General features: G+C 29.4%; 1 protein-coding gene across 2 annotated transcripts; it reads left to right on the top strand.

Annotated features, from left to right (window-relative positions):
• The first annotated feature begins 573 nt into the window (after window positions 1-573).
• Window positions 574-10,914, top strand: LOC110603531 (katanin p80 WD40 repeat-containing subunit B1 homolog KTN80.1). 2 transcript variants are annotated; one of them, XM_043951805.1, is made up of 18 exons: window positions 574-927; window positions 1,549-1,679; window positions 2,897-3,014; window positions 3,617-3,843; window positions 3,932-4,034; window positions 4,345-4,415; window positions 5,493-5,567; window positions 5,647-5,790; window positions 5,997-6,177; window positions 6,295-6,819; window positions 7,410-7,466; window positions 7,554-8,209; window positions 8,738-8,860; window positions 9,190-9,264; window positions 9,401-9,513; window positions 9,812-9,928; window positions 10,071-10,139; window positions 10,486-10,914. In XM_043951805.1, exons 1-18 carry the CDS (start codon window positions 903-905, stop codon window positions 10,598-10,600), a joined length of 2,925 nt encoding a protein of 974 aa, XP_043807740.1. In that variant the 5' UTR covers window positions 574-902; the 3' UTR covers window positions 10,601-10,914. The 2 variants fall into 2 exon arrangements, with proteins under 2 accessions (XP_043807740.1, XP_021596974.1); XM_021741282.2 differs by having other exon boundaries at window positions 575-927; window positions 10,481-10,914.
• The last annotated feature ends 5,365 nt before the right edge of the window (window positions 10,915-16,279 follow it).

The raw sequence follows: 16,279 nt of genomic DNA, 5'->3' as shown, positions 1-16,279 counted from the left end.
AAATTCGAATTTTAAAATTATTATTTTTAAATAAATAAAAATAAAATTAATAAATCCATTTATTTTAAGCTACTTTTATAAATTATATAATAAATAAGCAAGATTTATAAAATAATTAAATGATAATTATTAAATTTAAAGAATGAACTTTGGTTCTTCTTCAAATAGTTGTTAAATTTAAATTTCATTAATATTTATTTATTTATTTATTTTATTTGCAGATTAAATTTTTTTTCTAAAATATAAAAATAATTAAATATTATTTCCATGCTTTAAACTTTAATTAAAAAGAAAAAAAAAAGAGAATTCGGTTGGCTATTGGAACTATTACTTGTAATTATTTCCGCCACAATGTGCTATTATTAATTTAAAAAAGAGCAAAAAAGAAATGTATGAATAAATAAAAAAAAAGAAAAATCGACGACCACCAGAGGGAACATCGTAAGAGGGGGGTATTTTCGTCAAAACATTCTCGATGTAATACAATTTCGTAATTTCATTGGGAAAACACGTAAAAACAAAAGGGTATTTTGGGAAAAAAAGCATTAGAAAACAATACATTAGAATAGAAGTGATTCTGACTCATTGAACCTCTCGAGTCTGAAATCTGAATTCAACTGTTCAGCAAATTTGCAGAAAGGGAGAATAAAGAAGAAGAAGAAAAGAGAAAGCTGTTTTTGATTTTTCACTGTGGAATCTGAAGGAACTTAGCACCAGAGAAAGATTGATTTCTTTATTGTTTCCTTTTTTTTTGGTTAAGATTTTCTCATCTGAATCCAATTCCTATCTTGCACCTTTGGATTCTTTCAAGCTTGTTGGATGAACTGTGAATTTCAAGCTATTCTCTGATCTAATTTCTCTTGGCGCGGAATTCGTTTCTGGGTCTCTTTATTGTAGAAAAAATGGTGAAGCGTGGATATAAGCTGCGTATCCTTTTCTTTGGGTTAATTTTATTATATTGTAATAATGTTGAGCTTGAATCAGCTTGGATTTTGAAGCATTTGGTATAATTCTAGAGTTTTGGTGGTGTTTTGATTGTGTATTGAGCTTGTTTTGAAGGTTAACGTCTGTTTTTGGTTATCTAAATTCTGGTTTGTGTTAGTTTTATTCCCCTTTTCATCTTGAAATGCTCTGCCTTAATGTTGCTTGCTTATTTGAGCTTCTTTTCATAGTTCATTGGGAATTTTTAGCTGAAAAACGTGTTTCCCTACTCTTTTTCCTCGTTTGGGTTATATATAAACTGTGAGTTTTGTTCATTTATGTAGTAAAGTTTATGTATTTTGGTACATTTGTTCACTTTTGGAGTAAAGTTTATCTTATATCGGTACTAATTTTGGTTTGGCTGACTGATCTTCTACTAATTTCAGTTTATTTCCCAGAATTGGAAGTTGGGGGCAGATTTATGGTTTCAGTTTTTCTATTTTTGTTGTTCCACAGATTTAAGTTTATTTATTTTTTTACGCAAACCTGTGAATAAATTTGAAAGAAATCTAATGGTTAATTTCCCTCCAAAGCTTGTTGTGCATTTCCTTGACTGAAATAAAACAGAGGAGTTTGTGGCTCATTCAACCAATGTAAACTGCCTTAATATTGGGAAAAAGGCATGTAGGATGTTTATCACGGGTGGTGATGATCACAAAGTCAATCTTTGGGCAATTGGAAAACCAACTTCTTTAATGGTCAGTTCATAAGTTTTTCTTTTTATTTAATTCTTCTTTGAACCAGCTTCAATTTATTGCCACGGTTGTCAAATTGAGTTTCAAATTGAGAATCAAAATCTTTCATTTTATGTATAGATAACGAATCGCGTAGTAAGATTCAATAAAAATTCTAAAAATTAATTAAATATATGTTAAAAATATCTTATAATGACATGTTTTAATAAATGTATAATTATTATTTATATATTAGGAATATTCTTTATAATAAAATAACATGTGTTTCATGTTATAAATTATAAACTCTGAAATTGTAGACAATAGTTATCATTATAGGTATACTGGAATTCTCATTTAAATTTGATCAAATAATTAAATAGTCAAAAAAGCAGATTTTGATATTATTAATATAAATTGTCATAACTTGACAACAATAATTAGTTAAGTAAATTAACTAAAAAGGAAAAAAAGGAAAAGAAAGAAGAGAGAGGGAAAACTATGGGTGATGAAAGAAAAATAGTTAAGTAAAGGTTTTATGTATATTTTGATGGCAAAAATGAATGAGTCATAAATTTAATAAATCAAAATATAAGGTTAGACAAATCCTCTATAAGTAATTGATTGAATCAGGTAAAGACTCAATCAATTCATATTAATTCACTTGATTTACTATTGATTCTTTCAATTTAGTCACAATTCAGGTGGATTTACAATTTACCCTATATATATATTTGAATCACTAGGCTGTAGAATCAAGTTGAGAATTGTAAGAATTGAATAAGAATCATAAGAATCGAATCAAGAATCCTACGATTCAGGTACATTTAAGATTCGCCCCATAGATTCGAATCAATTTGTTGGGAAATTGCGTTTTGAATCTATAATCGTGAGGTTCAAATCTTATGATTCATTTATTGCTATTTTAGACTCTCTTGTAGCTTCTCTCATGTGGTTCTGGTACGTGTATGTATGGTAATTGAAAGAAGGGCAATTGATACAGTTGATGATTTGGTAACCAGATAATTGTTTGACGAATGATCTGGCTTTTATTTTCATTTATTTTAAATTTTTTAATTGCTTAGCCAGATTTTTCCTTTCTTTACCGCAGGCTGAAACTAAACATTATACTTGATATCTAATGCCGTTTTGTAATTTTGTTGGAAATTTGTTGTGGCATGGGTTAGACTTTCTGTGCCATTATTACAATGTGTAGTTTATATAATGGTTTTCAAATGCAGAGCTTGTGTGGTCATACAAGCCCAGTTGAATCTGTAGCCTTTGACACAGCAGAAGTTTTGGTTCTTTCTGGAGCTTCAAATGGAGTAATAAAGCTTTGGGATTTGGAAGAAGCAAAAAGTAAGTTGATTCATGTGATTACATTATACTTGCTTAAATCAGAATTGGGGTTATGGTTTTGGCAATCTGTTATTCTGGGCTGACTGCTTTTTCTTTCTGACATGTAAATAGAGACTACAAAATCCAAACTCGTTATACCTGAATCTCGAATCATGTTTAAATTTCTATATTTATTTTACGATCTCATGTTTGAGGTCACCAAGCGCCTATTGGAAAAACGTATTACTTCCTTTATTCCATGAAGATAGGCTTATTTTCATTTTTTTATCTGTCTATCTCAAATTATAAGCCGCTTTCTTTTTTTAGCTGATAGTTTATTTATTAACTTACTAATATGCTCCCATTTAATATGCTTTGAAAAAGTAAAATGTATTATTTTCAAATTTAGAAATCTGAATTATTTAATTTTTAATAGAGTAATATATGTGGAGGGTATATTTGGATTTAAATTTATTGATTTCCCTATATTAACTGTATCTTCGCAAACTATGCTTAAGTAGAAATAAGCCATCATTGTGGGACAGCCTTGTATTGTAGCCAGAATTGCTGCATCAGTTTCTTAGTAAAATTCTAATATATTTGTTATTCTTCATGAAGTGTAGTGGTTCGCACTCTTACTGGACACAGATCAAACTGCACTGCTGTTGAATTTCATCCATTTGGTGAGTTCTTTGCATCTGGTTCAACAGACAAAAATCTGAAAATTTGGGATATCAGAAAGAAGGGATGCATTCATACATATAAGGGTCATACTCAAGGCATTAGTACTATTAGATTTACTCCTGATGGTCGCTGGGTTGTTTCTGGTGGATTTGACAATGTTGTAAAGGTATAATTTGATCTCTATATCAATGATGCAATGTGTATTTAGTTTCATTCCTGTCCCTTTAGTTGGTTCTCCTATTATCATAAAGCAGGTGTGGGATCTCACTGCTGGAAAGCTTTTACATGATTTTAAATTCCATGAAGGACATATCAGATCCATAGACTTCCATCCCCTTGAATTTCTCCTGGCCACAGGTGAGCACGTCATTTCTATGTGGCTTAGTTCTGATGAGGCATGTTTGCAATTTTTGCATGTAAATAATATCAGCTGTGAGATGATCATTGCTGCTTTGTTTACCACTTCTTTGTTAATATGTAGATATTCTATGAGTGATTATATATTATCCAAAGTTTAAGTACATAGTTGCTCTATATGGCTCAGTTAGGCTCACTTTTGTACAACTGATATTATTGATTGCTGTATCCTTCACATCCTTCAGCACTTTTTCATCAATTTCTCATAAACTAGGTTAAAATTATTGTAACTTGCAGCTCTTTTTTTCAGGTTCAGCAGACAGAACTGTGAAATTCTGGGACTTGGAAACTTTTGAATTGATTGGATCTGCCAGACCTGAGGTAACAGAGCATACTTTAATTAAGCATTGATGAGCAGTAAGGTTTAGTTTTGGCTGTGAAGTGCTTAGGCTTCTGTCACATTGATTATATTCTTGCCTGAAACGGAATAATGTGATTTTGGAATTTCAGGTTGCAGCTTATTTTTCATTGCATTTTTTCCTATAAAGTATTTAGTGATATTAAAAGTTTGATAGTAATATTTGTGTTTTGCCTTTCAATAAGCATGAGCATCATATAATGTGGTCAATTTTCCACTCTGTCCTATGTGCCAATAATGTTATATGTATTTGAGTAGAAAAGAGAGCCATGTAGTGTGATGGTTGGTGCTTGTTTATTCAAGATTATCAATTAACTTCTAGGCTTCTACTTTTTTTCCCTAAGAAGAAAGATGAAGTGACTCTTCTTTTTCGAAAATAAACAAACTAGGATTTCATTGATCAAATCAATACAAATAAAATAGGAAGGACATGACTCCTCTTTTGAAGACCAGATATAGAACTGTTGTAGCTAACAGGTTACAGCAGATTTTGATGGTCTTAAATGAAATCCTATCCAACTAAATGGGAAGGTGAGTATAATGATGTAGTTGAACAACTCTTTGGATCTTTCATACTTGGCCTAATTATCCAGGAAGTTGTTGCATATGATGAGCATAAAAGACAACAGTAATTTCATTGGAGGAACAAGTTACTATGCCCCAATAAAAAAGATCACCGTTTAGAAAATGATCAGTGCAAAGAAAACTGCACGCCTATTTATAAAAACAAAACAAGCACAGATGTTCCATACAAAATGGAGACAAACAAGAACTCTAACAACCCAAAAGTTCCTCACAACCAAGGATATGGATAAACTTCACCAACAAATTAGATCTTTGGAATAGGAAAGCAATTATTCAAAGAAAACATGGAAAAAAATTAATGAAATGGGGGTTTCACCTGCCAGGAAGCTGTCTAAGGATGTTGTCACTTGTGTCTGAATTATGATATTTTAGCATTTTGTGCTGACAATTTTTTGCATGAATTAGTTCTTAGTTGAGTTTCATTATCTAAAAAGCTTACCTTTTCCTCTTTCCAGGACACTGGAGTACGCTCAATTACCTTTCATCCTGATGGGAGGACATTGTTTTGTGGATTGGAGGATTCTTTGAAGGTTTGGATTGTTGTTATCACAAAACATCTGTTCATCATCTATTAGAGAACATAATTTTTGGATTGTGCATAAACTGTAGGTTTATTCTTGGGAGCCTGTAATTTGCCATGATGCTGTTGATATCGGATGGTCCACACTTGGTGACGTCTGCATTAATGAAGGCAAACTTTTGGGTTGCTCGTACTATCGAAATTCTGTGGCAGTTTGGGTAGCAGATATATCGGTAGTCTTTTCTAATTAGTTTCTTTCTTTTTTTCCTTGGTATTCCTTTCCTAGCGATTGAGACTTTATTTTTTGATTATTCAAGTCATACAGCTTCCTGTTGTCCTTTTTTTCCTCGCCTAAATTTTGAAACACTAACTTATTTGATTTTATATGTCATCCTTTTGGCATTACTTATGTCATTAAACTTTACCTTATTCTGTTCAGCTTATTGAACCATATGGGGTTGGTTTTTCACCGGAAGAAAGTGACTGCACAGAGAAAAAATTTAATATCCTCAAAAGTGATTCCCCGGACAAAGCAAGGAATGGAGTAAGATCAACTTCAGATTTACGCTCTTTATCTCCTGAATATGAGATCAAAGAAATAAAGAACATTTATGTAGACAGTAAGTTGCTACAGTTGCTATTCATATGTGTATAAGCAAGGGGCATGTAGGATGCAATTTATCTTCTGTTCTATTTTTTCTCCAGTGGCTAATTTATTTTCCATCTGTCATGTAAAGCTACTAGTGGAAATCCATTTTCTTCACAAAAAGTTGGGTCTTTGAACCCACCTAACATGGCCCTCCCATTGGATACTAAGGAGATGGATAATCCACCAATGGAGAAGAAAAGTCCCATAAAAGGAGTGAATGGAAATGCTGGTGGGGAAGCACTTAATAAATCTTTTGTTATGCCCACTGTTGTACATCAGGACAATCCTATTCAAAAGAAAATTTCCAATTCTGAAAGGGAAACTGTCACATTTTCAAGGACAAAACCTGGCATGTTGCTCAGGCCAGCTCATATACGGAAGCCATCAAATAGCAAGAATGATGTTGAGAAGCTGTCAGTAACTCCTGAGTCTGAAAGTTTTAGCAGTGTGACAAGTGAAAAAGAAAGTGCAGTGGATCTGAAATTGCAATCTCTGAATTTATCAGAAGATGTGGCGCGTAAATCCTGTGAGGAAAAAAGTTCTACTATAAAGAGTGTTGCAGATAAGTTTGAAAAAATTTTATCCCCAGAAACACCCTCTAGTCAGGAAAATTGTAAGTTCTTATTCTTACGAAATTGCTTCACTTGTTAACTAGTTCTTATGATTTTTTCCACCTCGTGTTTTTTTCTCCTTCCTTGATAATTTTTCTAGAATATGCATTTCTTCTAGCCCTTGCTTGGACTTCAATTAGATAATTAAAGCCTTTTCCTGATGGTTTTAGTTCTGTAGTGATTTCATATTTTCATTCCATTCTCTCTGCTTGTATTTGCATGAAGCACAGGCCAATTTCTTGGTAGATCAAACAATCTTCTTGTAGTTCTCACAGGATTTTACTTTGCCACAGTTTGGTCTTCTTTCAGATCATTTGTTATCTCATCTGGCCTTCCATTTGAATACCTTCTTTCTAACTGTGCTATTTTTATTATTTTTTAGTTTATTTTTGCATGTTTATCTTTTGAAGTTTATGGTTGCTTCAAGCTTAAAGATATTATTTGTAATCCATCTTTACTTTTGTTCCCTGCATTCCATCAACTTTTATCCCTATTTAATTGTTGATGGTTTTTGAATTTGGTTTCATTTCATGTAATGATTTCTATTATGTTTTATTCACTGGCTGGTAATGATTGATTCTCTTGATTTTAGGTGATGAATTCAGTAATGGCAATAGAAGGATCCCCTCTGTTAAAATTGTCAATGGAGGTTTGTCAGTTCTTACCAATTGTTTGATTTGCAGGAGTACACAAATTGAATGAAATTGATTGTATTCTAACTATTTTATTCTGGCAGTTGCTGTGGTAGCAGGCAGGACTCGCTCTCTGGTTGAGAGGTTTGAAAGACGAGAGAAATTTAATAATGAAGATCAATCAATAAATATGGCCTCCAAAATTGTGCATGAAACAAATAGGACAACCACCGTATCAAATAATATCAATGCTGGTCCTGCACCTGAAATTGATAGAGAACCTCCCTCGTCAACTAATATCACCCCTCTTGTTGTACCTGAAATGGATAGAAAACCTCCTACAGCAACTACTATGAATCCTCGTGTTATACCAGAAACTGATAGGAAACCTCGCTTAGCAACTAGTATGAACCCTCTTGTTATACCTGAAACCAATAGAAAACATCCCATAGCAAATATGAGCCCTCGTGTTATATCTGAAACTGATAGAAAACCTCCAGCAGCAATTACTATGAATCCTCGTGTTATACCTGAAACCAAAACCACCTTAGCAACTAATGTGGTTCCTGGTATTGTGCACGAAATGGGAAGAACACCCACTAGAGCAACTGCTGTAACCCCCTGTGTAATACCTGAAATGGATAGAACACCCACCACAGTAAATAATCAATTTATTCCTGAAATTGATATATCACCTTCCATGGTAACTGACAAGACTCCTCGCATTGTACGTGAAATGGATAGAATGCCTTCAATTCTGGTATGAGTTTTGCCTCGTTAATGTTCTGTGTGATCTAAACATAAATGAACACTGGCATTTTAATGGATTTAGTATAGGTCGCACTTGAAATATGATAAGCTCACAAGTATAAACTAGAATGTGATGAGCAAAACTTCCAAGTTGGATAAAACTTTCATCTGGAGTTACATGGATTAGCCACAGAAGGTTGCAAAATTTTGTCAACATCTAGACTTAGGTGCTTTGGGCATGATAATGGCCATTTGAATTAGTACTTCACTGGTATTCTTTCCTTATTAAGCCTCTTAATTATTGATACATTATGGCTAGAACTCTTCTTTTTCAACTCATCTCTTTATTTACCTATGAATTGGCATTGGAAAAGTCACTGGTTAGTTTTTACATGTTGCAACAAGTAATTGGCTAATGAATGTCCCTTACCAAAGATTTTTCCTTTAACTGACATTTGTGGCGTATCTTTAGGGGTCTCGCATTAACTTCTGCTTTCACTTTTGGTCAACCAAATTCACCGAGTCTCTCTTTTGACAGGATGAGCCTCAGATTTCTGGCAGGGACAGAATTTCTTCTAAATATGGGGATATGAGTGAAGATCTGATGCAAACACATGATGTATTCTTAAGTACCCTTAAATCCCGCTTGACAAAATTACAGGTAAATTTATCCAGTTTACTGATATTTTAAACTGACTTGTGCAAAATATTGCCACAATGTTTGCAAAGTTTTTGTTGCAACTTGAGATGGTTGAAGTTTTCTTTCTCAATTATAGGCAACCTCTAGATTGTTGGCCTTTCCTGAGTCCATTTAACAATGTAGAATTTATTATAAATATTACCATTTTCAAATACTGATGAAGTCTTTTATCTGTAATTTATCACCTTCGGTACATCCTAAAGTTTCTTTCATGTGTCTATTCTTTCTCTTCATCTTCCTTTCTCTTGGATGCAAATCACAAAAATACTTCTTCTAATGTTACCTTGCAGGTAGTTCGGCATTTTTGGGAAAGGAATGACATTAAGGGTGCTATCAATGCTCTGAGAAAACTTCCAGATCATTCTGTGGGTATTCGTGAGAATAGTTCATGTCTTGTTGATTTTTTATTTATTTTTACCTTTTAAAATGATTATGACCTGTAACTGATGGTTTCCAAAGGATATTTGGCATTTCCTGATAAAAATTAAATCCTGCTTTCAGGTACAAGCAGATGTAATCAGTATCCTCATGGAGAAAATGGAGATTCTCACCTTAGACCTATTTTCTTGCTTACTTCCTGTACTTTTGGGCTTACTAGATAGCAAGATGGAAAGGTAAATCTGAATGGACACTGTCTAGAAACTTTTGCTGTTAGCGTTAGGATGATATGGAATATGGGATATTTGTGTCATTTACTGCAGCCCTTGCCAAATGTCAGCCATTGCCCTGTAACTAATGGGTATTATGCGAAACCAGATTGGTTGGTGGAAGCATACTTTCATGGTTATGATATGCGGATTGCAGTGAATGTGTGTTCCTCATAATTGAAAAAATACAAATGGATTCAGTAATGTGTTACACGAATAAATTTCCGGCTATTGGAAAATTTTAACTAGCTTTGTTAATTTACAGGCACACAAGTGTCTCATTGGAGATGCTACTGAAGCTTGTAGCAGTCTTTGGCCCAGTCATACGCTCAACTGTTTCAGCTCGTCGAGCTGTTGGTGTTGATCTTCATGCAGAGCAAAGGTTTAATTATCCAACATTTCCACATAGACTTTCTACAAGAGTTTCCTAAATAATGTGGATTAATCCGAGTTACTTGCTGTGGATAACTAACATAGATAGATGAGTTTCCTAATATTGCTTAAAAATTTCCTAAATGATGCAGGCTAGAATGCTGCAAACACTGCTTTGTCCAGCTGCAAAAGATCCAGCAAAATCTTCCAGCAGTTATAAGGTAAACTAAACGAATAATTTGACCAGGGAAGGGATGCCATGTCATGTTGCTTTAATCCTAAGATTTAATTGAAGGACGTCCCTGCTTACAGAAATTCATACTTCTTCCTTCTAAATTGCAAGAAATATTGTAGTGTGCTTTCACAGATTCCATATGACTTGTCACTTTCTTCAATTGTCAGTATGCAACTTTTCCTGCATTATAACACCTCTTTGAAAGAGCATTTAGTGCTGTATGCTGTACTCTGAATGCCTGTTTTCTATGTTAATGAAGTCTGATGCTTTTCCCGTCACAAATATGAGAACTACTCATCTGAATTTTCCCTTTAAATTTTGTTCCAGGAAAGGTGGAATGGTGGCAAAATCTGCTCTGGAATTGAATCTAGTTCTTCAAGAATCCTAGCTGAAGCCTGCCATGGCAGGATGCAGTCATTTTCTGCTGCAAGTGTGGGAACGGCGTAATAAAATCCTAATTTCACATGTCATTATGCACCCCCACAATTTTGTCTTGCTTGCTTGCGGTCCCTATCAGCCTTTATTAGCAACAGAGTTTTTCAGCTTGATAGAGCAGTTCCTTTACATGCCACTATCATGGCATGATGATGGAAGGCACTCAATTTTCAATACCATAGTCCTTCTGGCAGTACCTCCTGTTAAGGTTTGATTCTAGATATTGTTCTGTATTTTGTGTTTTACTGTTCAAATTAATGTAATTATGTGGCCATTTTTGTGTATACTACATTCCTGATATTCAATGAAATGCATAGATTTCTTCACAGACTGGTCCAGTTCCAGATTCTTTTTATTGGGTTAGCTGGTATCTTCCCAGAACAGTGGTCTGTCCAAAAACTAAACCTTCATTTCTTTTATGTGTAGGCAAAGAGTTTAGAGTGGTAAATCATATGATTACCGTTGTTTGGACCGGTGGAAAATAGAAGGAATGTATAAGTTGGGGAAAATAAACATTAATTGATATTTTTTCCAAACAGGAAAAATAAAAAGATGAAAGAAAATAAGCTTTCTTTTTTTTTTTCCAAGTTATTTTCTCTCCAATTTGGAGAGGGAATATCAAATTTAGGAGGAAAAGTGTATCTTATATATCAAAATTATAAAATTACTTTTTGGAAGTCATTTCTTTTTCCTTTTTAACATATAGGTTAGATTTGTAAATTAACTATAATTGTCTTTTCCTTTTTATTTTCGTTTTTGAAGTAATTATATTTTCTGTTTACATTTATACTAAAAAAAATGAAGAAAAATATAACAGGATTGATATTATTGTTTAAAATTTTAAAATTATGATATAAATATGAAAAATGATCAACGTTTATATATTTTTTTTGAATAGTTTTTATAAAAATAATTTTATTTTATATTTAATATTTATTAGAAATATTAGCAAAGGAAAAGGTGTAGATGATAAAATAAAATAAAAAAAAAATAGAAAATGAGAGGAGAAATGAGATAAAAGTAAATGGAAGGGGGAGATGAAAGCGAACGAGGAAAGACTGAAAATTGGAGAAAATTATAGAAAAGAAAATTTGCGGAGAGAAAAAATAATAAAAAAGAAAATAAGTGAAGAGAGAAGAAAACGAGAAAAAATGATGAAAAAAAAAAGAGAATAAAATGAAAAAAAAAAAGCAAGTTCAATTAAATTTTTATATTTTTAATTAAAGACTAAATAAATATAAACTAAATTTTTTTTACTAACGAAACTATTATACTTTTACTTAAAAGATTAAATAAGTTATCATTTCATATAATATTATTTTTAACTAATAACATTTTTTTATTGTTTATAATTTTAAAAAATATTTTATTTAATATAAAAATTTTTAATAATAAGTAAAAATAAGGGAGATTTATAATTTAGTATCTGAGTATTATCATTATTAACAAGTCAGTCTCTGTATTTTTAGAAATCTATTAAAACGTTCTTATCTTTTCTCTCTGCCAACGAAATAGTCTTTTCATCTATTTTTATCTTTAAAAATATAGTAAAAGACCAAATTACCCCCATTTTTTTCCTTCTCCTCCCCCTCCTCTTTTTTTTCTACATCAATTCTTTCTCCTTCTTTTACTTATGCTTCTGCTTCTTCTTTTTCTGCTTCTTCTTCTTCTCCTTCATCATCATCTTCTTCTTATTTTTTGAGGAGGAAGAGAGGAGAAGGGACTATTTCGTTGACGAAAAAAAAATAAAGACGTTTTAATAGATGTGAGAAAAGATAGATACTATTTTATCGACAAAAAGAAACGATAAGAAAGTTTTAATATATATAAAAAAATATAAGAACGTTTTAATAGATTTTTAAAAATATAGGGAAGGATGATTTCGTTGACGGAAAGAAATGATGATGAGAGACTATTTCGTTGACGGAAAAAACGATAAAAATATTTTAATATATATGAGAAAAGATAAGAATTATTTCATTGACGAAAAAAAACGATAAAAACGTTTTATTAGATATTAAAAAAGATAAAAATATTTTAATAGATTTTTGAAAATGTAGAAACTGATTTGTTAATAATAGTAATATCCAAAAACTAAATAAGATATTTTATTTGATGGTAAAATTGGATTTTAAAATTTTTCTCTTTTTCTCCTCTATCTAATTTTAATGAAAAGATGACGGAATGACTATTTTATCGATAAAAAAAAAATAAGGAAGTTGTAATAGGTTTTTAAAAATACAGGGACTGACTTATTAATAATGATAATACCCAAAAATTAAATCGTAAATCTTCTTAAAAATAATAAATAATTTTATTATTATTTATTATTATTAGATTTTATTAGGTTTGCAGATGTAGTTTCTATTGTTGATGGAGAGTTTATAGAGCTTTTTTTTAAATCATGTAAAAATAAAAAAATATTATTAAAATTATGCAGGATTGAAAAATATTTTTGAATCTTGTGTGATAACTATGCAAGTTCGCCAGTCATAGTAGCGAACAACCGTGGCGAAGAAACCTTGTTGTGAATCTGCTCCGGTGGTGGCTACAGCGTGGACACTCTTCGGCATCATAGATGCCGAAGAGTGATTAAAGTGGGCTGTACGTGCATAGGAGGCACTCTTCGGCATAGTACCGAAGAGCAGTATGAATTTTGAAATTAAAAATATATATTATATTATTATTTATATTTTTAAAAAATAATAAAATAATTAATTAATATTAAAAATAATTAAATATAAAAATGAGAAGGTATATATATTTAATTTTATTTATATATAATTAATTTTTCATTTATTTATATAATTAAATTTTTTCATCTCCCAAACTTAGTATGTATTATATATACTTTTCATCTTTTAAATTTAATTAATTTTTTTAAACGTTATATTTTTTAAATTAAATACATATATTCTCTCATCTTTTATATTTAATTATTTTTTAATATTAATTAATTATTTTATAATTTTTTTAAAAATATAAATAATAAAATAATATATATTTTTAATTTATTAATTTAAAAAATTACCCGTTGAACTAGCCAACGCTCAGTCCAATTACTTTTTTTATATATAATTAATTTTTCAATTTTTTTATATAATTAATGTTTTTCATCTCTCAAATTTAATATGTATTATATATACTTTTTCATCTTTCAAATTTAATTATTTTTTTATAAATATTTTATTTTCTAAATTAAATATATATACCTTCTCATTTTCTATATTTAATTATTTTTAATATTAATTTATTAATTTATTATTTTTTAAAAATATAAATAATAATATAATATATATTTTTAATTTCAAAATTCATACTCCTCTTCTGCTACGCGGAAGAGTGCCTGCACGCATGCAACAGGACTTTAATCACTCTTCAGCATCTATGATGCCGAAGAGTGTCCACGCTGTAGCCACGGGAGCAGAGTAATCTGCTCCCGTGACACTATTCACCTTGTTCGGCACCTATGGTGCCGAGTAAGGTTTCTTCGCCACCATAACTGGCGAACAACCAGTGTTCGCTACTATGATTGGCGAACTTGCGTGGTACTCAAATTTATACTTGCTTGACGACTCAATATTCTCCAAGGCTATTAAGAAATTATGAGATTAATCGCGTCTCCTTCCTGCGAATGGTTGTCTTTTTTTTAGGAAGATAAATTTTCATTACGATTACTTTAAGGAGCTTTAGTTTCAAAACAAACTTCAATAATCGCGTTTAAATTGTATTGAATTAAAAATTAAATAATTTTAAAAATATTAATCTAACATTTCAACTAATCAAACTGCTAAATTAAAATCGACCACTTCTAATTTCATTTCTCAATTTGAAGTAAAGTATGTTTTCTCCCACGTAAAATTGCTTTAAAATAAACTATTTTTGGTAGATTGCCTTTCTCAGGCAACGCCCATTGAAATTTTCATACATGTTAAAACCCTTTAAAGGTTGATTCATGACAATGTTTGATTTCACCTCACCATCCATATGCATTAACAATGCTCTTATTGTTTAACACTTTACTTGCATAGGTTCCACCTGCACATCAATTTATAGACACACTTTGGCTTTTATTTCACTGAAAACAGCAAACTTTGAATTACAATTTTCTTTTTCATTAATTTTTAATAATTAATAATTAATTATTATACTCTTTATCAATAAAATAAAAATGTTAAACAATCACTTTTATATCGGTAGAAAATGAAAATGAAAGAGAGAAAAGGAAAAAGAACATTGGTGCGATTCGTGAATGTGTTTGGCTTGATCATTTTTTTATGTCCGGTAATTTTTTCCTTTTTTTCATTTTTTGATTCTTTTGGAACGATTTTTTTTTAATTGTATTTTATGATAAATCGTAACACTTTGTTGTTAAGGAAAGTTTTTTTTTACAATATGCCTCTATTATTAGTGGATTTGTGTTTTCTTTTACTAGAAATTTTGTATATGATCATAATTATATTTCAGGACCATTATCACTATATCCAATAATATAAATAGTGGTATAATCGAATCGAATAAAGTCGAGTTTTATAAAATTCAAATTCGTTTATTAAAAAATTTTATAAGTTTGAGTTCGAACTCTAATATTTAGCTCGAATTCGATTCAAAACTTAAATACTATATTCGAGTTCAACCCGTGAAAAATTAATTTAAATTAATAACGAGTCTAATTTAAAATTAAACTCGATTAAAAAATTTATTTAAATTAATATTGAGTATAATTTAAGCTCGAGTTTGAAAACTCATTAATAAAATTTAATTCATTTAAATTTTTAAATATTAAAATTTTAAACTAACAGATGAAAAGAAACTTTAATAAAATTAAATATTATTTAATTAAAATCTATTATAATTAAAATTTTAATTTAAAATATAATAAAAAATAATATTTTTATTTATAGAGGAGTTTTACTCTTTCATCTTTATAAGTTTTTAATGTGGAATAGAAAATATTATTTTAGTAACTTTTAATATTTCATGTGTAAAATAACTTTCAAATACTAATTATAAACTTTTACTTAATTATATAAAATATATTTAATATAAAATTAATGATATAATATTAAATTTATTAATTAATTATTTAAATATTTATATTATATAAAAAAATTATTGAAATATATATAATAAATATATAAATTTATATATAAATAATTTATACAAATAAAATAAAAAGAGTTTTTTTATAAAAAAAATTATATAATTTTAATTAAATATGTATAATTTTATTGTTAGTATCAATAGATATTTTTATATAAAATTTATTAATATATTATTATTGATTATTTATATATTATCATTTATTTTCATTTAAATATATAATTTATATTAAATTATTTTATATTATATAAAAAATATTATATATATAATATAAATATAAAATATTACATAAAATAAATATATTAATATAAATATAATCAATTTAAATTATATAATTATATATATATATAATATACTCAAATTCTATCAATAGAATTATATTAATTTATATTTAAATTTTATAAAAATTTTAATTTATAAAATTAAATAAATAATATTAAGTAAAAAAATAATCATATAAATATATATATCAACCTATAAAGATAATAATAACAATAATTTATTAAAAAATTTAATAGTTTAAAAATAATTTTTATTTAAAAAAATATATAGCGAAAAATAAATATATAAATTAATAATATATTTATA

This window comes from Manihot esculenta, chromosome 16, assembly GCF_001659605.2.
Source record: "Manihot esculenta cultivar AM560-2 chromosome 16, M.esculenta_v8, whole genome shotgun sequence".
Classification (NCBI taxonomy): Eukaryota; Viridiplantae; Streptophyta; class Magnoliopsida; order Malpighiales; family Euphorbiaceae; genus Manihot; species Manihot esculenta.
Note: the sequence above shows the minus strand (reverse complement) of the source record. Positions and strands in the feature narration are given on the sequence as shown.